This window comes from Drosophila navojoa, chromosome 4, assembly GCF_054131105.1.
Source record: "Drosophila navojoa isolate 15081-1374.11 chromosome 4, UAZ_NAV_1.0, whole genome shotgun sequence".
NCBI lineage: Eukaryota > Metazoa > Arthropoda > Insecta > Diptera > Drosophilidae > Drosophila > Drosophila navojoa.
The window spans coordinates 1,606,325-1,621,404 of NC_142892.1; the positions used below are offsets into that span (position 1 = coordinate 1,606,325).

The window sequence follows — 15,080 nt, forward strand, 5'->3', positions numbered from 1 at the left end:
GCCAACCAGACACTCATTAGCAAGCCCGTAACAAGATCAGTCCATAGTATTGTCATCTATACAAAGTCCATCTATCAGTTAGTCAGTCGCTCAATGAGTCAATCTTATATAAACTGTTGCACCCACCAGCGAGCCCGAGACAACGAGATCCAGCTCTGTGTAGACGGCCACACTGGACACCGCATCGTCATGTCCATAGAGCACAGTGAGCGGCTTTGGTGAGTAGCTGTTCTGTGTATTCAGCTGCGTGATGGCCTGCAGATGGGATTGTCCCGTCAAGGCGTGCACTGGAATGTTGTTGGGCGGGGCGCCGCTCTGCTGATTGCCCTGTATGCTCCACACAATGCAAGTGCAGTCGCGTGAGCCGGTGACCAGATACGAGCCGCAGTTATCCAAAGCCAGGCAGGTGATTATGTCCAAATGGCGGGTGACAGAGGCCAAGGTCTTGCCCTTGTTTAAGCTATAGACACGCAGCGCATTGTCCCATATGCCGCCGGCGTAAAGCAATTTGCCATCTGTGCTGACCGCAAAGTTCTGCGAATGGGGCGGCTGGGAGGGGTGGAAGGGACCAAAGATACGCTTGCGATTTCTGCAAAGAGAAGAATGGCATTAAGAATCGGATAGTGTTGGTTAGAGAAGTATGAACTCACTTAAGATTTGTCGTAGTTGCATCGATTTCCAGCAAAAATCCTTGCTCTTTGTCAAAGGACATCCACGAGTTGCAGCCCAGGATGCAACCTTTCGAAACGCTGACCAGCACATCGGGACTGAGCTGCAGAAAGGAGCGTGGCGGACTGCGAGGCGGACTTAGATAGACAATGGGATCCTTGGGCGTGGATAGCTCGCAGTAGTACTGCACCACTTTGTCCAGGAACTGTGTAAGATCGGGTCGCTTCAACTCCGAGCGCAGCAACTTCACAGCCGTCTCGTCCTGAGTGAGTCGACGCGGATGCGGCTCCCGCAGCAGCTGAGACGGCACTTGTCCAAAGTTGTTTATCATGCCTTCCACAGCTTCCCGTTCAATGGGATTGGTTATTTTGTCCAGATCCACGGCGCCCTCATAGGAGCAATAGTAGAAGACGTTTAGGGCCTCCACAGCTTTGGCGCCCTTCTGCTTGTAACCAAAGATCAGATCAATCCAGTGATGCAAATGCTGGCTAACATATTCCGACTCCAAGGCACGCCGATGTATGGCAATAAACTCCTCCGGCGTGGTAGCCCAAGCGGGCAAAATGACATCGTCGACTTTTTCCTTCGTAATTTGTAAATGTCCCAAGTCGAATCTGGAGTAGATTACATATTATGGATTAGCATAGCATCAAAATATTGTTGTATAAACGAACTCACTTGTTCATATTCTTCAGAAACTCTGGAAAGTAAAAGAACTCGGGTATTAGCTCCTTGACATCATTTGGATTGTCCATTAATAGCTTCCATGTCTGCGGTATGGAGTGAAATTGTCGGTCAGCCACATCGAAGCGGCCGCTCTGTAGCTCCACGTGCAACGAGGTGAAGGGCTCAACGCGCAGCAGATAGTGCAGCACGCCCGCCGAGTTGGAGTAATGTGTGCCATAGTGAAATTTCGGTATGGCACCAGAGGGATCTTCAAACGAATCGTATTTGCCGCGCACCTCAGCCTCATTCTTGGGATTGATCTATAGCGAGAGTTAAAAATAAAATCAATCTCATGCATATATGTGGCTAATATATGAAGAACTTACACATCCAATGGGCTTGGACAAGTCACGAAAGGAGCGTGGATCCGTTAGATCCAATACGTCGCTGGTGTAGTCAGCCAGAATCCAGGGGAAAACGGGATATTGACTAAGATCATTATAAGAGCGGCCTAAGGGACGGAAGCAAAGTATTTGAGTCAGGAGTGACAGATAGATCTAACTCAAGCCTTACCAGCTATGGTATTTAGGTACATTAGATATTCAAAATTGGATATTTCACGATTGACCCAACGCTGAGTGAGACCAGATGCGCGCAGCAGCTCAGGCGGCGAACGTCCGGAGCCATAGAGTATGTTCGGCAAGGGTAAACCAACAATCTTAGTAAACACCTTGTTACGGGTCTAAATAGAAAACAAAAATGATAAGTGTGTAAAGATTCAAGTGAAAAAGATCCATTAAAGATTACCTTAGTTGTAAAGTTAAGAAAATAGCTTGTCTGATCTATCAGAAAGATCTCCAAGGCGCTGCGTCGCAGATTATACTTGCGCAGATGAACTTCACGTATTTTATTAATGGAAAACCTGATGGGCAACAATCAAAATTAAACTCGAGGTAAGATAACGAAGCATTTGGAGTTCAGGCGTACCTAAAATCATGCTTGGAGCCATCCTCCAGTGGGGGACTCATGTCCACAAACGTGAACACGCTCTGATTGACTTCAATGCGACCCTTGACCTTGGTCATAAGCGTGATCAGCTCACAATCCTGCGACATGACCAGCTTCTCCAGTGCCGTATCCTGCTGCGATTGCGTGTCAATTAACTGCCGCAGCTCCTCCTCTAGCTGGGAGCTTTCGTCATCGGCCAGAAAATCTCGCACCACAGCATTTTTGATAGTGGAATCGAATTCGGATATTTCTCTAAACGGGAAAGAGTTGAAGTCAAATGTGAACAGGTCTAAGGCTCACACTTACTTTGTGTCGTAAGCACTGGTCGCATTGTCCCGCAAATTGGCTGCGTTCTCGTGCTTATTGGGATACAGCTGCGGCTCCAGCTTGAGGCGCATGCGTGCCACATTTTCGTGTGGTGACAGTTTCCAAAACTCTTCACCAATCTCGCTGAAAGATACAAGAGTAAAGGAAATTTAAATCAACAAGTTGACTTAGAGATGCGCTCCTTGCACTTCCAGTTAGTGATGCGCAAATACATTAAAGTGAGCTTGGAGCAGGATCTGCTTGACTAATCGATAAGTTTTGGTATTTTTTATTTTTAATAAGCTGGAGCAACTGATAATAGCTGTTAGCTATGGGAAATATGTAAATGTAATAAAAAGCATAATTTCAATTTTGGAATCACAAATTTATTTAGGTAATTTATTTAATTTTGGGTTTTGCGATGAAAGTTATTCGTTTAGCACGACAATGATTAATCGAATATGTACAAATGAAAATCCTTTGTCAAACTGTTATACACTCCATTTACACAAAGGCGCAAGCAAGACGAGACGCCTCTAAAGTCCTTCGCTTCCTTTAGACTACGATGGGTCCGGCCAGGGTCTTGGCGAGCAGGGGAGCTGGTGCCGCGACAACGGGCGCAGGCGCCGCGAAAGTCTTCAGCTTGGCAACAACTGGAGCAACGGGGGCAACGGGTGCCACCACGGGCACATCCTTCTGGACGACGGCATTGAAACCATTGATGGAATCGGCATAGTAGGTGACAATGCGACGCGAGCCGTCAGCCTCAATCAGAGAGTAGGAGCCACGAACGACATCACCATCACGAGACTCCTCCTGAGTCTTGGAGTCGCCGGTAATCGTATCCTGGACATCGTAGGCGAATTTGTACTGTGGGTGGGCATCGACGATCTCTGTGGCAACGGGAGCAGCAACGGGAGCGGCCAATGGAGCGGCAACGGGAGCAGCCAGAGGGGCGGCAACGGGAGCAGCGACTGGAGCGGCAAGAGGAGCAGCAACTGGAGCAGCCAGAGGAGCAGCGAAACGAGCAGCCAGAGGGGCAGCAATTGGAGCAGCGTAACGGGCAGCCAATGGTGCAGCAGCCAGAGGGGCGGCAACTGGAGCAGCGGCAAAGGTCTTGGCAACCAGAGGTGAGGAGTAGGCCAGAGGAGCTCCGTAGGCAGCAGGAGCTAGACCAAGAGGTGCCGAATAGGCAGCTGGTGCAGCAAGGCCCAGCGGTGCAGAGTAAGCAGCGGGAGCGGCATAACGCAGAGCTGGCGATGCAAAGTATGGGCTAGCGGCCAGTGGGGCAGCAAAGTCCGCCTGAGCGGAGAGCGCCAGAGTGGAAAGGACTGCAACAACCTGCAAAGCGAATGCAAACACTTGAGTATCCAATTCGGCATCCAATTTGAATCCAATTGGTATCCAGCCAATTGTGTGGCCAATTGGCTCAGCTGTTAGCTTACCGTCAAAGGATTCATTGTGCGGCTTGGGGGTTAGGATTGATTGTCACCGTCGGTTAACGAAAATGAACTGACATGCCATTACCAAAAACTCGACGACTTTTATACAATTCGCGAAATTTGCATTTGCCGTGGCCAGCTAGCTGAATGGATGGTACTGTGGCGTACCAATTGCGTAGCCGAGCCACCGCACCACCCGCTACTCGTTGCACATCAGCAGCTACCGACGCTTGGCAGCGTCTGCCGTCCTTCTTGATCCAAATTCGTGGCACGTCCCACAAATTTTTCTGTCCAAGTTTTCAATTTCAGTTCGAACCCTGCTCCGAATCCGAGTCCATGGCTACGAAAGTAAGTTTTTTGTGTTTTTTGGTAATTGTCATGCAGCTGCCATTCAATGGCAATACTTTAATTTTCCTTTACACCCAAAAATTTAATCAACACATCGCCGAAATAGATCGTATACCGGAATGTTGCGTCTTATCCATTAATCAATAAGTGACTTTAGCTGAGAAACTGCTCAAATAATATGCGTATCTAATTAGTCGATAGTCGGTAGACGATAAGCGATTATTTTCTAATTGCTTAAATACAGCCAATCAAAACATTCAGCTAGAAGAGCCATAATGGAGATGCCCAAGAGAGCGTTAAGCTAAGATTAAGCTACATCTAATCTTAAGCCAATCATAACTTCGACTATCCATCATCGATAATCGATAATCGTTTATTGACCAAAGATTGCTAATCAAGTCACTCAACTGGAAAGTTTCAATTAGAAATGCTAATGGAGTACGCCGCAGACAGTTTCTCTTACGTGATCGAAACTGGTTGATAATAATCATTAAAAAAAAAAAAAGTAACAAAACTAATAAATAGCCAACAGTAGCCCGTAGACTACGCCGTAGATCTTGTAACCCACTTCCAATCGGCTACCCCTGCAGATTCGACCCAATTCCAAACTGTGTGAAGCGTGACTCGTTTGCCAAGCCAAAAGACGACCTTGCGACTGCGACGCGTTGGCAAACTTGGCAGCACTTGGTGCGCTCGTTCGGCCGCTTGGTCACACTGAAAAGGCAGAGTTAACTGTTAACGGTTAACGAGTTAACGCTTGTCACCGGAAACTGACAGCAAAAAACTAAACTAAACTAAACTAAACTCTAAACTAAACTCTAAACTAGTCGCAAGCTGCCTTAAAAGGCTTCGCTGCGCTGATCTGCGCTCCACAACCCGGCCAGACTTTTACTTGTCAAAATTTGTAGTACATAAATTGCGATAAATGCACAGAAATTGCATCAGCAAAATATATGTATGTATATTTAATAAGAGAGATCTGCAAAAGTGGGAATGTATATAAAGTGAATAGAGAGAGAGAGGGAGAGAGATAGCGAAGATAGATTTACACATCTAGTTTTTGAAAAGGATAGAAAGCTGTACAAGAAGGGGGAGATAGAGAGAAAGGATATACAAATAGAGTGAGAAAAAAAGAGAGGGGGGAAGGTGCACTTTACCAAGTAAGCGTTAAGTATAGGAGTGAAATAGGTAGAGCTTTACACTAGGCTATATCAAAGTATTTATTTTTTAAAATTTGAATTCGACTCATTTTCTGCTTATCAATATATTAGATATTAACTATATATATTCAGTTAAATATATCATAATATATCATGTTCTATTACATCTCACGTTGTATATAGTTGAGTATATAATACAAGTCTTAATCGGAAATTGTTGCATTGGAATGTCAAACAGCTTTCAAGTCTGGTTTTATTTTTCGTTAATCTTTTAAAAGGATTTTTTATTTGGCTAATTGAAAGTCGCTTAGACGTCAAGAGTTTCCTGCCAAAAAGCAAACTGAATGTTGGCATATTTGGTGACTCTAGAGGGCTGGGGAGCTGGGGCGGCTCTACTCAGTGCGTAATTAAGTTAAGCTGAAAACGTGGCCGAAAGAAAAACACAATTTGCGGGCTTTATTGTGGGCAAGGTCACTTGGCTTGGACTGCATTTCTGCAATAGCGAATGTGGGCGCAACAGTGTGCGTGTGGTTGAGCATGTGTGTGTGCGTGTGGTTGAGCATGTGTGTGTGCGTGTGTATGTGTTGAGCGTGTCTGCACCACTGTGCGTAATTGCTCGATCTGCACGCCACGCACATGCCCCGCCCGCTCTGCCCGCCCGCCCCCTCGATCGATTGCTTCCATTTTAGATTTCTAATTAAACGAGTCGAACGATCAGCTATAAAGTGAGAAAGAGAAAGAGGGAGTGGTGCTCGTAGAGAGTGGGACAGGGAGAGATAGCTTGAAAAAGTGGGGGCTCTGAATGGCTGCAGTCTTGTTTTTATTTATATATACCCTGGACATGGTAGAAATGATAAACGAAAGTATCTGAACTTATGCCTAATATAATACAAATTTCTGGTACCGATCTTGCCAGAGTTATTTATATGAGAAGTAGGCCTTATTGCGGTTAGTCTTGGATTTGTTTTTACACTTTCACTTATTCATTATACTTTCAAATACTTTACTTATTTATAGAGGAGTAAGTTAAGGATATTTCGACTTGAGTATCTTGATTTCTCCTTCTTCTTTCATTTCCATTTCACTCACAGATGGCAGCTCTACCTCAGGGTATCTTTTAGTCTGTCGCCAGCTCATTGAGTTGTTCAATATTTGCAATTTGGCTTCGCTGGGCAACTGGCAACTGGCCACTGGACAACTGGCAATTGGCCAAGTGAATCGCGCTATTACATCAGACAAAACGTTCGCAGAACCTGAGAATTGGCCGAGATCTGGTTTTATTTACTTTTCGGCTGATGGGGGCGCAGCGGAAAACGAGTTGAGTTTGGGATTTGGAGCGGTGCTCTTGAGCGGCTGCTGCTGCGGCTGCTGCTGCTATTCCATTGAGAAAAACAAGCAGTCGCAGCAGCTGGAAAATGACGAAATGTGCAGCAGCAAACATGAAATCGGCGACTAGGAGCACGAAAATGAGATTCGAGATCGAGATTTGAGTTGGATATCGAGACTGAGTAGCTGCTTGAGTATGTGCATCGCAGCATGAGGACGGGGTGCTAGCTCGAGAGACGCCAATCAGAGCAATTGTCACTAGCCATTAGTTAGTTAGCCATCGCGGGGCCAGGGGGCAGGCAGGAGTGCTGCGGCGGCTGCCTGCCACAAATGGTTAAGCGCGACTTGTATATAAGACTGAAGAACTCGAGGAAACTGCATCTCACACTCGAGCTGAGTTCTTGCAGTGCAGACGCGCTTCACACCGAATAAAGCAAAAGAAGGAATTATCAATATCCTACAGCATGTTCGCTCAGGTAAGTATCAGGACTCGTGGCCTGCCAAGGACTACTCTCCGTATTCCCTCTTCTAGACTCTTTGTGTGCTTGGCCTGGTGCTGGCTGTCGCAGTGGCCGTACCCATTGACTCCTACGGCCCGTCGCTGATTTCGGCTCCAGCTATTTCGTATGCGGCTCCCAAGCTCCTTGCGGCTCCAGCTATTTCATATGCAGCGGCTCCAGCTATCTCCTACGCAGCGCCCAAGCTCCTGGCCGCACCCGCCTTGGCTGTCTCCAAGGTAGCAGTCGCCGAGCCCTACGATCCCAATCCTCAGTATAGCTTCTCGTACGGAGTCACGGATCAAAAGACTGGCGACTCCAAGCAGCAGGAGGAGACCCTGGTCAATGGTGTTGTCCACGGCAGCTACTCCCTGGCCGAGCCCGATGGCACCATTCGCAAGGTGACCTACACCGCTGACAAAGTTAACGGTTTCAACGCTGTCGTCGAAAAGAAGGGCGTGGCCGTGGTAGCCAAGCCCGCATTGGCCGTTGCCGCCGTGCCAACCATCGCCAAGCTGGCGGTGCCTGCTCTGCCCACCATCACGAAGATTGGATATGCTGCGCCAGCGTACGTGTCGTCCGGCTATGGTGCCCATTACTAGATAGGCATAGAGCCCGGAGATCCGTAGACGACCTCAGACCGTTGTTGAATAGTTCTAGTTTTGCATCCCAATCCATCCAACCATCCGAAACCCAAATGACGTGCGTGCTGTATGCTCAACTGAAGCCAACTCCGCATCCTGTGGCCAATCTCTTGATGCACACAAATGTAGCTTCCGGGGATACCCGTTTCTAGGGGATTTTGGGGAACGGCTATCGGCCATTTATCTAGTGATTTATTAACTGCATCTACTGAATAAAAGTTTCGGTACAAAAAAAACTATTTGCTTTCATTGACTAGAGAGAATATCTTCAGCAAGAGAGAATATCTTGGAGCTGTCTATCGTTTCTAGGAGAAGTGATTGAACTATCTCGCAAACCCAAGCTGATCTAACATTTTTCAAAATAATATTCGGTTGCTTTGAAGGCCAAGTGCTGACTCACAAAACTCTTTGATGTTGAGGTAGGTTCGACCTCAACCTCAAGACGCGCCGAAAATGGGAAGCTATTAATGCACATCACGTGCCGGCGTTAACGTTATGATTGCCATAAAGCGGGGGCTGCGCACTTGGGTGCTGGGTATTGTGCAAATGGTCTGGGGAAATGACATGAAATGGCACGTCCATTGAGGAAATATGACGGACTACGCTGCGGATTACAGCTTACGTCAGAGTTGGCCATTGGCTGGTCACATTTGGCAGCGGTTGCCACAGCGCACCTGACCACCAAGCCGGGTGGCAAAGTGTTTAAAACCAAGCACACCGCACCACCAGAAGACAGTACAGAAAGTGCAATCAAACCCCACTCACTACCCACAGTTCAATCAGACAGCCCCAGCAACGACATGGCTCTACTCAAGGTAAGTCTGGCACAGGACCTAACGGGAGTGAAGGAAATCTAAGTGAATGTCCCTTGCAGACTCTCATCATCAGCTGCGCTCTGTTCGCTGTCATCGAGTGCGCCCTGGTTCCGGCGGTGCCCGTCAACACAGACTTCGACCCTCATCCACAGTACGCCTACGCCTACAACGTGCAGGATGCCATCACGGGAGACAGCAAGAGCCAACAGGAGGTGCGCGAGGGCGACGTGGTGAAGGGCTCCTACTCGGTAGTCGATGCCGATGGCTCGCTGCGCACCGTTTTCTACACCGCCGATCCCATCAACGGCTTCAATGCGGTGGTGCAGCGCGGCCCAGTGCCAGTGCCAGTGGTGGCAGCAGCACCACGCCCCGTCGTGCCCGCTGCCCCGTTCCTGGGCTGAGAGACAACAGCTGCCGATCTTAGCTTGTAGATAAGTTATTGTCTGTTACTGTTCTGTAGATCTAACCGCACACTCATAAATCATCCAATAAATCCAGTTAGCCAAAGAGAACAAACAACGTGGCTAATTGCTGGGACACCTGGCTGCGGATACTACCAGCTATCGGTCGAACGCTGACAAATGGCTCCAGTTCGAGCCAATTTGCATGAGATATGTAAGAGATTGCATTGCTATTCAACTGGGGTCCTGAGATACACAGAAATCGAGCCGCTGACTCATTCACCCTTCTCAATTACATTTAACTCTGATGTGCTTCAGCTTTTGCTATATCCATCTGTAGCCAACCCTCTCTGGATCTGCACTTTCTAATTTTCATAGTAGCACCATCCGGTGGCGTAACACCACCCACCCACATCGCCTGTTGCGCACATGATAAAGTAGACAAACTGGACTATAACTCTAATGGACCCCACCCGATTCCGTAACACCCTCGCATCGCACCCACTGCAAAGAACACTCTCCCTCCCCGCCCATGCAAACGGCCAACATTCACTCGAATCAACACGCACTCGAATTATTCAATAGCTTAATTGAAAGTACTCGACGCGTTACAATTTTTTGATTACGCAAAAAACTGCGCATGTCTTCGCTGCAGTCGCCATCGCAGTTGACGGCGACGCTAACGCAGACGTTGACGTCGACTGCGACGCCTAACAAGGCGCAACGTGCGTTCAAAATTAGTGATAATGGGCAAAATTGTCCCAATGGCAGTAAAATGTACGCAAAAACCAAGTAAGAGTGAGCTTAGAGTGTGTGCGAGTGTGCGACTAGTGAATACCCTGTAAAAAAGGGAAAAATATAGGCAAAGGCCTTGAAGACGAAAGCTAGAAATGGGAGTTGAATTGAAATATGTTCAATTGTCTATTTAGCATTAGGGAACTATATGGTTCATGTATCACTAGTTCAATTGAATAGTTCATGAATATGTTAGTCATTCGAGTAGAACTCTATAGTTCATAAATAGCTGAGCAATTGAACAGATCAGGATGGGTAATTGAGAATCATAGTATAGCTCAGCAAGGATAGACTTCTCCAGATCAGAAAACTATATATCTAATGAACGCATGCAGCTGTTACATATGGCATATCACATGTAATATAGCTCCTGCCGCCCACTTGCTTCAACTACAGGGTATTTAAAAAATTGTTGCAGTGGCAATTGCCTGCTGCAATTTGGGGAGTCGAGGCTTACGGACTTGGACTCGGATTCGCTGTCGGAGTCGGAGTCGGCCAGTCTGCGGGGTGAACCGTTTGCTGCCTCTGCCTCTGCCGTCGCTGCTGCTGCTGTCGCTGCTGCTGCTGCAGTTGCTGTTGGGCGCGGCGTGTCGCTGCTTTGTGCCAGTTTCGAAGGCTGATCTCGCATAGAGCGACGGCGACGCACACACCTTTCAACAATCGACTGGGTGCGTGGAACGAACTGTGTGTGAGTGCCACACACACACACACACGCATACACTTGCACACCTGATGCCGCCTGGCCACCCGGACCAAGAGAGAAAAAAAAAACGCTTTCGAATTGAACTTTTTTGTCACGATCGAATCCCCGCCTGCTGCTGCTGCTGCTGCCTCTGCCTCTGCTGCTGTTCCAAGCTCATGTAGCCGTTCATTTTGGCGGTGTCCACCACTCGTCGCTAGGAGCCGACCCAGCCAGACAACATGCGTGCCATTCTCGTAGGCCTAAGCTGTTTTTTGTCTGGCCAGAGCACACCTGCACCGCCCCGCCCCGCCCTGCCTCGTTCAACAGTCAGCCAGACAGACACGACACCCAGACAGACAATTGGCTAACGCCCTCCCCTCTTGCCTTGCGTTTACTGCCAATTGCCAGGGGCAATTGCGACGCAACGAAAAATGAATTATTTTCATTTATAATACCCTGTAACTATAGCAAAATGTTTATATGAGCTATGCTAGCCTAAGCCATGGCATGTAACTGAAGACAGACTTGAAGAGATTGCAATTGCTGAAGATTATGCATATGACAGGGGCATATTTTAGCAGTCCTAGCGAGTCTCTAACCTACAATCGATAAGCTATCGATCTTCGATTGTGGAGTTTTTTAAGCTAAATTGAGCTGGAGGAAAGTTTTGGGGATACTACAACTATGTTAATGACCAGAGGCAGTACTTAGTTTCTAGTTTAAGAGGCTTATATATATAATCGATAATATCGATTCGATCAGAAGCAGTTTTCTTGACCTATACTTATTAAATTTAATTTACTCATATCCCCTGTACATACAAGTATATAAAGCTGCTCTGAATAATCGACAAGTAACGAACGATGTGAGGGACTTAAGGAGCTCAGCTCTATGAAATACCTCCTCTTTTCTCTTCAGGAATCGACGTTATCTCCTATCTGCAGAGGGCACTTGAAAGTCGTTCACACTCTCGCTGCGCACTCACGTTTGTTTCTTCTTGTTGTGGTTGTTGTTGGTGGTGGTGGTGCTGCTGCTGCAGCATTTTGTGATCTTAGCAAGCATTTTCAATATACTCCACACGCATGCGCGCTTTTTAGTTGCTTTTGTTGATGGTGGTGTTGTTGTTGTTGTTGTTGCTTTTGCATAAATATTTTTGCAGGCAGCGTCGTCGTCGTCGTCGTCGTCGTTAGAGATTTGGTTGCGGATTTTGGGGCTTGGGCATTTTCAGTTCGCTCGATTTGTCGGCTTGGCTATAAAAAGCAATTGTCGCTCAGCATCAGAACCACAGAGTGAGTTCATTTGTCAGCCAAGCAGCAGCCAAATCTCAAGCAGAAAACTCCACTAAATCTTCCAAATAAAATGGCACAAACATTGTTGCTCGTTGTTGTCAGCGCTTTGGTGGCCGTGTCCAATGCTGTGGTGGTGCCTGGTCCTGGACTCGCTCTGCCCGGCTATCCTAGCCTGGCAGCGCCCGTCTACCCCAAGCTGGCGGCGCCCATCTATCCAGGACTGGCCAAGGTGGCCGTTGCCAAGGTGGCTGGACCCGAGCCATACGATCCCAATCCCCAGTACAGCTTCAGCTACGATGTGCACGTAAGTGGGCGATCATCGAAAGCCAAGCTAAGGCGACTTGAGCAAATCCACATCTCGATTCTCTCTTACAGGATGCTTCCACTGGCGATGTGAAGAACCAGCAGGAGACGCGCAGCGGCGATGTTGTCCAGGGCTCCTACTCGCTGATCGAGGCTGACGGCACGCGCCGTATTGTGGAGTACACCGCTGATCCTGTCCATGGCTTCAATGCGGTGGTCCATCGCGAGGGTGTCGCCGTCAAGGCTGTGGCTCCAGTTGCTAAGGTCTTGGCGCCAGCTCCACTGCTCCACGCTCCGTTGGTGGCCAAGCTGCCAGCTCTGCCCGCACTGGCTCCCTTGGGCCCCGCCTATGGCCCAGCTCTGGCTCCGGCTTACCGCCCGGCTCTGGCTCCCGCCTACTCGCCCCTGGCCTACCACTAAGTCAAGCTCCACTCAAACGGAATACTGAATCACACATGTTGCCGACCTCTTGACCCGCGTAACTCCTTCAGCTCGGAGAAGTTGTAAGCCTATCGTAGTCGATAGTTGTAGTATTTAGTTAAAATGTTAGCGATATATATCGTTGCACTTGTGTACATACGAATTCACTCGATTGGCCCTGATTAGCCACTTCAGCTCCAATCGCTCTCATCTACACTCACATTCGACGCCTTTCCCATGTACGTTTCTTGTCTACTTAATCTTAAGGCTGTTTCGACCGCGATAAAAATGAAATAATATATTCGATAAAAACAAAAAATACATAAATATATTTCATATATATTATAAATCTAACCACTTCTTATTTAACTTGAGCTTAAACATGCTGTAAAAGTCGCGAAATGAGAGAAAATGCAATAAAAATGAGAAGCAATTTATATGTTCGATGGGATTTATGAAGAAATATGGAGATGGGATTAAGTAGCAGAGGGACAAATGTAGATATACCAGAGTGGGTCAGCTGAAACTAGCTTATTTATTTATCGAAAAATATAATGTCTATGCACTAATCTTTTATACATAGTAGAACATATAATATCATCTAATGAAGTACATATATTATATATTCGTATAGCATAGATAGATTGTAGTTAATGAGAAAATTCTGTCTCTCTTTCACTGAACTAGTTCATTTACTCACTGTCAATGCGAACTGCTAATGCCTATTTCTAGGCAGAATCAGATCCAGTTTTCCACCACGCATACACGCATGTGAGTGGTGCGACCTTAGAGCACACGCACCACTCAGACTGGCTTGCTTTGACCGTCGCCATGTCACAAGGTTGCTAATTGGCAGTTGACCAAGTTGATCTAATATACATATCTATACAAATGCATATATTTATATCTATTTGACTTGGTTTACATGAAAATTGAAACTAATTGCGAGCACCACCCTTTCGCATTTGTTTTTGGCAGTGCCACACTTGGGTGGGTTAGTTATGCAGCTATGCCTCATGCTGGCACGTCGAATACGTCGAATGGCATTGCATAAATGCCTCTTTGATGATTTAATAAAATTAAATCGTAATTTTAATCGCGCTTCAGCTGATGAGGCGCCCGAACGAACGTAGCGAAAGCTTTCAACAATTGGCAGCTGGCACAGTGGGCCAAAACCAACGAAAGGCGATTACAAAATTTGAGAAAGAAAGTTTTCGATCAAGTAACCAAAACTGATTTTAGTTTGGCTATCGACAAAATATTCGATTTTAATCGATAACTATTTACATTTGTATAATGGATTATGATGGTTCTTGAATTGTATATACTGTGTTTATTATCTCATTTATGAGCAGATCTTGAATCTCTTCTAAGAAAACTTTATTAGCATAAAACTTTATGGATTACTGTATATTATAGAAATTTATATATCCCTGACTAAATATAGATAATTTGTGCAATTTACATGATTTCCACATCAGATTATGACCCAGCATAGGCCTATCCTATCGATGCAAACAATGAGAAAATGAGTCAGCTTTGGCTTAAAGCTAAAAAGTGAAAATGTCAAATTGTTAACTTTTGGGTATGCGCATGTGTTTCATAGTTTCTTCTTAACGGATTTATGCATATTGTTTTAGCAATTTCTCCCCATTGTCCAAAAGAAAGAAACAAACAAACACACATAAAATTAATGAGTGCATTTGTGAGCCGAGAGTGAAATAACAACAAAAGCGTGGCAGCTACCACAACAACATAATGCCCACGGCTAACAGCTGATATACATTATCTTATATAGCAGTATGGAGTATACATATATCATATGTGATGATGATTAAGTGCTCGCATGTAATCATTTATGTTGGCGCACGCCCCATTTGCAATTGTCGCCTTAATTAAATGCGCTTTCATAATGAATTATATGAGGCGGTTGTTTATGCAGTCGCCATGGGGTTTACTTACCCGGTAAACCACGGTCCCCTAGGGCCGTACAAGAAACGCTTGGCGGTCTTCCATTTCTTCCGTATGTGACTGTCGTTCGTTTTGCGCTGCAGTGCAGCATTTTGCAGGCGCTGCATCTCCTCCACCTGTCGCACCTTCCACGGCATGTAGATCTTCTGCTGGAACACCCGGCGGTTCGTGGCCTGGAAGCTGGCCCGCTGCTTCGATGCCGCCTTGCACGCCTCATAGCACTCCGCCCAGAAGCGATTGATTGGCTCCCACAGATGCAGCTCGATCTCGCGCTGGTAGCGATCGTAGAGTGGCTTTCACCTGCGTATATATAATTATAGGTAAGCACAGTCGTCGGT

At 46.7% G+C, this 15,080-nt stretch overlaps 5 protein-coding genes across 6 annotated transcripts in view; 3 read left to right on the plus strand and 2 right to left on the minus strand.

Annotated features, from left to right (window-relative positions):
- The window catches only part of LOC108650958 (neurobeachin-like protein 1), a 33,487-nt gene that overhangs the window by 6,362 nt on the left and 12,045 nt on the right, over positions 1 to 15,080 (minus strand). For both annotated transcript variants that reach the window (XM_089259146.1, XM_089259145.1), the window contains 9 exons: positions 14,734 to 15,035; positions 2,650 to 2,793; positions 2,323 to 2,595; positions 2,143 to 2,257; positions 1,909 to 2,077; positions 1,722 to 1,846; positions 1,348 to 1,655; positions 651 to 1,283; positions 127 to 589 (listed from right to left, as the gene is read on the minus strand). In XM_089259146.1, the coding sequence (XP_089115272.1) occupies positions 127 to 589; positions 651 to 1,283; positions 1,348 to 1,655; positions 1,722 to 1,846; positions 1,909 to 2,077; positions 2,143 to 2,257; positions 2,323 to 2,595; positions 2,650 to 2,793; positions 14,734 to 15,035 (2,532 nt within the window). The remainder of the gene's footprint in view (positions 1 to 126; positions 590 to 650; positions 1,284 to 1,347; positions 1,656 to 1,721; positions 1,847 to 1,908; positions 2,078 to 2,142; positions 2,258 to 2,322; positions 2,596 to 2,649; positions 2,794 to 14,733; positions 15,036 to 15,080) is intronic.
- Positions 3,014 to 4,665, minus strand: Cpr64Ad (Cuticular protein 64Ad). Its single transcript, XM_018100299.3, has 2 exons — positions 4,095 to 4,665; positions 3,014 to 3,990 (listed from the first exon to the last, which is right to left on the minus strand). Exons 1-2 carry the CDS (start codon positions 4,107 to 4,109, stop codon positions 3,205 to 3,207), a joined length of 801 nt encoding a protein of 266 aa, XP_017955788.1. The 5' UTR covers positions 4,110 to 4,665; the 3' UTR covers positions 3,014 to 3,204.
- Positions 7,199 to 8,302, plus strand: Cpr64Ac (Cuticular protein 64Ac). The gene is made up of 2 exons (XM_089259142.1): positions 7,199 to 7,401; positions 7,458 to 8,302. Exons 1-2 carry the CDS (start codon positions 7,390 to 7,392, stop codon positions 8,022 to 8,024), a joined length of 579 nt encoding a protein of 192 aa, XP_089115268.1. The 5' UTR covers positions 7,199 to 7,389; the 3' UTR covers positions 8,025 to 8,302.
- Cpr64Ab (Cuticular protein 64Ab) lies at positions 8,735 to 9,400 on the plus strand. Its single transcript, XM_018111186.3, has 2 exons — positions 8,735 to 8,881; positions 8,941 to 9,400. The coding sequence occupies exons 1-2, from the start codon at positions 8,867 to 8,869 to the stop codon at positions 9,280 to 9,282; spliced, it is 357 nt and encodes a 118-aa protein (XP_017966675.2). The 5' UTR covers positions 8,735 to 8,866; the 3' UTR covers positions 9,283 to 9,400.
- Positions 12,032 to 13,208, plus strand: Cpr64Aa (Cuticular protein 64Aa). The gene is made up of 2 exons (XM_030385581.2): positions 12,032 to 12,352; positions 12,424 to 13,208. Exons 1-2 carry the CDS (start codon positions 12,119 to 12,121, stop codon positions 12,769 to 12,771), a joined length of 582 nt encoding a protein of 193 aa, XP_030241441.2. The 5' UTR covers positions 12,032 to 12,118; the 3' UTR covers positions 12,772 to 13,208.

Coding starts and splice junctions, on each gene's coding strand:
- Cpr64Aa (XM_030385581.2), top strand. CDS start 12,119: ATGGCACAAACATTGTTGCTCGTTGTTGTCAGCGCTTTGGTGGCCGTG. Junction 12,353..12,423: donor GCTTCAGCTACGATGTGCAC/GTAAGTGGGCGA, acceptor TCTCTCTTACAG/GATGCTTCCACTGGCGATGT.